The 6,674-nt window shown below is 36.8% G+C and overlaps 1 protein-coding gene across 1 annotated transcript; it reads right to left on the bottom strand.

The window, feature by feature from the left end:
- Window positions 1-2,772: 2,772 nt before the first annotated feature.
- On the bottom strand, window positions 2,773-4,397 carry LOC149821320 (pyridoxal 5'-phosphate synthase subunit PDX1.3-like). Its single transcript, XM_089982557.1, has 2 exons — window positions 4,272-4,397; window positions 2,773-4,123 (listed from the first exon to the last, which is right to left on the bottom strand). Exons 1-2 carry the CDS (start codon window positions 4,365-4,367, stop codon window positions 3,149-3,151), a joined length of 1,071 nt encoding a protein of 356 aa, XP_089838683.1. The 5' UTR covers window positions 4,368-4,397; the 3' UTR covers window positions 2,773-3,148.
- Window positions 4,398-6,674: the final 2,277 nt, after the last annotated feature.

Below are 6,674 nucleotides of genomic sequence, written 5' to 3'. Positions count from 1 at the left end.
GTCTCTGCTTTTTTTTTAGCTTGTTAAGATCCCTATTAATTAGGATATAGTTATATATTCCTTTATGGTTCATCTTTATCCATGGAGAGGGTTTTCATTTTATTAGACTTTGGAAACCTCTAATAGAAGAAGCCAAGTTCTTTTAAGTTTCTTCATTTGACTCTCACTTGAAAACTGTATTTTTAAGGCTTCTCTTTCATTAAAGGTTCCAGCCAGTAGCAAGAATGTTTCTCAGATTTAACAAGTTTGGTTGAGAAGCTGATATCATCTTCTTCTTTGGAGGGGACTATATCAAGGAAATTTTAACTTTCTAACCCATGGTTGCATGCTTTGTTTTTCTTCTTGGAAGTGTTGTCACGTTGATGATATATATATATATATATATATATATATATATATATATATATATATATATATATATATATATATATATATATGAACCCATCGTAAGCATCCTTTGTGAAGCAAGTCAAACAACACCTGTTTTTATAACTGGTTGAGAACTGGCGTCAGCAAATTCCAGTTTTATGTTTCACATACGATTGTCACGACTAATTATAATCATCTTTCTAAAGGGGGTTACAGAATATGACATCACCATATATCCTGTAACTGCAACAACACTATCTACTCCTCACCTGGCATGTTAAAGCAGTAGAGTCAAACTATATTCAGTCTAATAGGTGTGTACTCAATATCAAGTATGCACAAACATAGATACATATCTTAGGCATATGCAACACATTTCTATACTAGAACATAAAGCAATTTAAGAAACCAATAACACATGTAAATCCATTCAGTAATATCCAAACAAGAATAAATTTGCTAAACATAAATCACCTCATCAAAGTATAAATTAATGCAACTTACATAAAGTAATTCTATACTAATTTAATATTTCTTTTTATTTTTATTTTTATTTTTCTCTATAGGTACACGTAGAGCCACTGTAACCGTAACAGATCCAAATGGACAGTACAATGACCAAGAGAGTACCCCAAAGGTCAAACCAAAACAGAATGTATCCTAAACTTCTATAGAAGAACATGAATTTACCACCTAAGACAAAATTGGTAGTCTGCCCCTGTAACTCCGAGGACTGGAGACCAACAGAGCTATTGTCATTCGAAGCATAACATGAATGTCCACAAATTTTTGTACTACCTACCCTCTCCCAGGTAAGCCCAAGACTGAATGAGTTGTCTGTTATTATTATTATTCGAAGTTTTATCATATTCCTCGCATGTGCCCAATTAACATAGCACTGAAGGTTCAATAGCCCAAGTACCCACACACGATAACATACCACATTGCCTCAGTGGCATAGGTCTCATATTACCCACTTATAGTAGATAATGATTTTTTTCTAACTCATTTAAATTAACCCATTCAATATGCCCTAGTACCTTTAAACTAGTCGAGCCCTAAAATTTGATTATGTGTGCATGCAATTTTAATTTCTTAGTTTGGGTGCACCTGCAACACTTGATGGGTCTAATTCAACCCTATGCCCAAACCTGGGCAACTCTGGTGTACAGATGTCATTATGCTTTACAACACCCGTACATGTCATGACCTACATATTTTTTTATCTAAATTTAACATGCTAAATGTTCATATTTGAAAACAAAGGAAAACACTTAGTCACAAGTCATAAAAACCGTAAGTATTTATATATATACATGGGTAGTTACATTCCCCAAACTGAATGCACGTAGTCCTTCTACAATATTGTGTAAGCATATACATTGCTCGAACTGCACACATATACTTAAACTATTTATTCACATAGCCAAAACTGCACGTGTGTGGCCACAAAATAACACATTTATGTGGTTCAAAGTAGTACATATATGTGGGTAAAAATAGCGCAGTTGTGTATCTCAAAAACAATATAGATATGTGGTTCGAAACAACATAGTTATGGGGTTAAAAAACAACACAATTATGTGGTTCAAACCAACATAGCTACGAGGTTCAAAAACAACACAGTTGACAATTATGTACCCAATGAAGCATGAAATCCTCCGAATGCATACTAGTACAAATTTTGGAATATCTTGATGCATTATCCCAACACTCATTTAAAAATATATATTCAGTACAATTATAATTTTTTTTACAAGCATTAAAAAGCTTATTAATAAAAAAATTACTTTGTTTTTATTAATTATATATATATATATTAATTTAATAATTCATTGATTTGTTGTTTATTTGTGCTTTATAATTATGTTTATTATATATTATGTATGGTGTAATTATACTTTTTATTAAAAAAAAACTTATGTTGTACTTTATACTTAAACTTTGTGAATTTTGTTGCACTTTCATGTTTAAATGTTATTTTTAATAATTCTAATTGTTGATATTTTATTAGGTTTTACTTTACAATTTACATTTATTTTTTATATTATATTTATATTAATTGTTTCTATTTGGTTCCGTAACCGCATTTTTTTTGTTGGATCATTCAAATTAATGCATTGTAATCATTGATTAATAATAGTACATAAATTATTATTAATAATACATAAATGATGCATCTTTATTTTTTGTTTTTTTATTTGATCATTTTTTTTAATATTTTTTTGTGAAGAGCGTTATGTAAGCCTTGCTATCATTCAACCCTGTTCACAACATTGCTTGGGAGACAAACTTGTGGATGAAAGTGATGCAAATATAAAACAATCATTCATGGGAAGATGGATGGATTCGCAAATAGGTGACGGATTATTACAAATCTATCACCAATCATAAGAGACATGGCCACCGGAATTGAAATTCATCAACAAAAACAGAGTTTACAACCGAGCTACATATAACGGCTCACCAGATGCAGATGAGCAGAGACAATTCTTCCCAAGTTGCATACGATTATTGAAGGAAGAAGACAAAAAGAGAGGAAAAAAGAAGAAATAACAAAACATAGAGAGCGGCCTAATGGCAACCCAGAGAGATAGAAGTGCACTAATCCACAATACGGAGGATCACCTACATGATACTTGAGGTAGAAAGAGAGAAGGTAATTAAAGTTTTTCTGCGATCTGATTTAATTTTTTCTTTTTTATTTTTTTGGGGATCTCATCAAGTGCAATCACCAACACGCTTAACCATCTTTATCGTCTGTCCTGCTCAGCAAGGATCATTCCGACCTGTTGGCATACCTTTCAACCTTATCATCTTTGAGGTTGAGGCCAACCATAGGCTCACCTAATCCACAGCTCACCTCGGCAAGAATACCAGGATCGCTGTAATGGGTCACAGCCTGAACTATAGCGCGAGCCCGCCTGGCCGGGTCGCCGCTCTTGAAGATACCAGACCCCACGAAGACGCCGTCGCAGCCCAGCTGCATCATCAAGGCAGCGTCTGCAGGCGTGGCTACGCCGCCGGCTGCAAAGTGCACGACGGGGAGCCTCCCCAACTGCTTGGTCTGCATCACCAGATCATAAGGGGCGGATATGTTCTTGGCGAAGGAGAAGACCTCATCGTCGTCCATGTTGCGGAGGACCCTGATGTCACCCATGACCGATCTCACATGCCTCACGGCCTCTATGATGTTGCCGGTGCCGGCTTCTCCTTTGGTCCTGATCATGGCGGCACCCTCCCTTATCCTCCTGAGGGCCTCGCCGAGGTTGCGGCAGCCACAGACGAAAGGGATGCGGAAGTTGTGCTTGTTGATGTGGTGCTCGTCATCAGCGACGGTGAGGACCTCGCTCTCGTCGACGTAGTCGATGCCGATGGCTTCCAGGATCTGGGCTTCGACAAAATGACCTATCCTTGCCTTGGCCATGACGGGGATGGTGACAGCCTGCTTGATCTCCTTGATGAGACCAGGATCGCTCATCCGAGCAACACCTCCCTGTGCCCTGATGTCAGCAGGGACGCGTTCGAGGGCCATGACCGCACAGGCACCAGCTTCCTCGGCAATCCTGGCCTGCTCTGCATTGACAACATCCATTATGACACCTCCCCTAAGCATCTGAGCTAGACCCACCTTGACGGAGAAGGGGGATTTCTTGGCCTCGGTGATGGCACCATTGCCGTAAACGGCCACCACACCACTGTCAGCCATATCCCTTCGCTCGCTTCCTTTTGCCGGAAAGGGCGAAAGCAAGACCTGCAGACAGAAAGGAGAAAACCGATCGATTCGATACCAATCACATATAAAGAAAAGGAAAGCACAAGATGAATCAAATCAGCCGATGAGAAACAAGTTACAAACGAGAGAGAGAGAGAGAGAGAGAGAGGAGAGAGAGAGAGATCACCTGCAGGAACCCAGCAAGTAGAGGATACGGGGGGCGGGAGGAAGTGAGAAAGGCGGTGGGAAGCAGAATGCGTTGAGGGTTTTTTTGGGCGCGCATATATAGATGATGCGATTTGGGATATTCCTGACCGTTCTCTACGTTTCTCGTTCTTTCTTTTTTAACCATTCATTTTCCATTTGGCAGAATAAACCACAAAGAAAAAGAGAAAGAGAAAGAGAAAGAGAAAAAGAAAAAAGAAAAAGAAAAAAAAAAGAAAAAGAAAAGGCAGGAAAAAATCTACTTCTTCATCATGCTCATTCAATATTTTATAATATTAGAAGAAACAATGTAATTTCTATTTAAAGTATCCATCAAAGTTATTTTCATTTTTTAAATACCTTCAAGCTTTTGCCACCTTTAGGCAAATACCCTTATTTCTCTACCCCTTGTTTAATTTTGAGTTAATTTGAATATGAAGCAAAAAAAATACTGCGTTACCCCTTTAAAAATATATTTAAAAATTTTACCGCTCCGCTTGATTGGTAGGAGCAGCTAGTGCACGTCACGTTGTGTCGGTTGCATATTCAAAACCCAATGGTATAACTGTTCGGGGGTCTAACAGCTTGCCTTTCAAATATATATATATATATATATATATATATATATATATATATATATATATATATATATATACCTTTCTTTGCTCTCAATATAAACTTGCTATCTTGCCTTTAAAAGATGCCAAATTTTCATCCTTCTCGAACGTCGAAGATTACTAGCGCATTTTTTTTTCTGTCAATCAGTTTTGTTGTTTAGGATAAAAAAGTCAAGGCAAGAATTAGTTAAAAAGTTGCAACCAAAATAAGATTTACTTTTTGTACATGTGGTTTGAAAATTTTGAAATATGTTTAATAATAGATCTCATGGGATTATATGCTTAACCTCCTCAAAATTAAAAGTTAGAATGGTATCTGAAAAACAAGAAAATTACAATGGATATATTAGTTGGGATTAAAAAATTGATGGTTAATTGAAAATTACCCAAACCATCACTTAGGGATGGCAGTGGACCGGGGGAAAGCCTAGCCCCGCCTCGCCCCGTTTGAACCAGGGATGAAGGGCATGAAATGGGGATGGAGGCAGAGATGAAGGTTAAAATCCATCCCCGTGCAGGGATAGACTATACTTCCCCCCGCCTCGTCCCATCCCGGCCTTGCCCTACCCTGCCCTATCCACAATCCTTTTAAGGGATGACACTAAACCGAAGGGAAATGGGGTCCTCCCCCCGCTTGGACTGGGGATGGAGGACATGAAAGATGGATGGAGGCGGGGGTGGAGGTTAAAATCCATCCCAGTGCGGGGATAGAAGTGGGGATGAAGTTCGGTTTTTGAGATGGGACGGGGTGGAGACCTTGTCCCCGCCCCGGTCCATTGCCATCCCTAACCATCAGCAATACAAAAGGAACCGCTTGCGTATACATATACGTTATCTGTGAGGCCTTGACCGCCCTCAAAGATGTACCACTCGTTTTCCACTTTATATATATATATATATATATATATATATATATATATATATATATATATATATATATATATATATATATATATATATATATATATATATAAACATAAACGTTTCTTTCGCCCTGATGACCATCACTCATATTATTATTCTACTTGCCTGTATCGGTTATTTATATGGACTTTCAGCAATCTACGTAAACTTAACACCCATCTCTGGTATTGTGCATCTTGTCTCGATCCTTTTCAAATATTTCTAATTTTTTAGGGTCATTAGCCCTTCCTATTTCTCCTTTTTATTTCTCGTTTTTTCATGATAGATTTTTTCTTACTTAATGGTAGCAAGCCCGTCCACAACATCTGTTCAAGACGAATCCTTCATTGATTTTCTTTTTATTTTTAAGCTTTTAAATTCAACTGAGTTGGTCCACTGTTTTTTCGAAAATTGGCTGAATCAGTTTTCTTTTTAATTTTCAGTTTTATGATATTTATTGGCTATTATATTGTTAAGCATTATATACATGTTTTAGAATCTGATTAGACCTATAAGATATCCTTTACTTGATTTCTATTTTCATAAATTTCTGTTTTTTATTTGATTTTGTTTCAAAAATCAAATTTTTTTTTTTAAAAGCCAATTCAATTTGATTCGAACCTGCCTGATTTTCTGAATCGTTTTGAAAAATGATTTGGTTCATACACCGATTCTGACAGCATTAATCATGCTTTGTTTTGATCTCAGAATTTAGACCCTATCCTTGTCTTCTTTTCTTTTCTTTTCTTTTTTTTTTTTTTTTTGCTTGCGTTGTAACATGACAAAGTTTTCATTCTTCTTCAAGGTCTAACCAAAAAGTACCAGCGACCACTTCTGCTTTTCCTCCATAAGCCATGACAAGGTTA

The sequence above is a fragment of the Nuphar pumila genome, chromosome 12 (genome assembly GCF_984573655.1).
Source record: "Nuphar pumila chromosome 12, dmNupPumi1.hap1.1, whole genome shotgun sequence".
Taxonomy (NCBI): Eukaryota; Viridiplantae; Streptophyta; class Magnoliopsida; order Nymphaeales; family Nymphaeaceae; genus Nuphar; species Nuphar pumila.
This window is presented reverse-complemented; position numbering and strand designations above follow the sequence as displayed.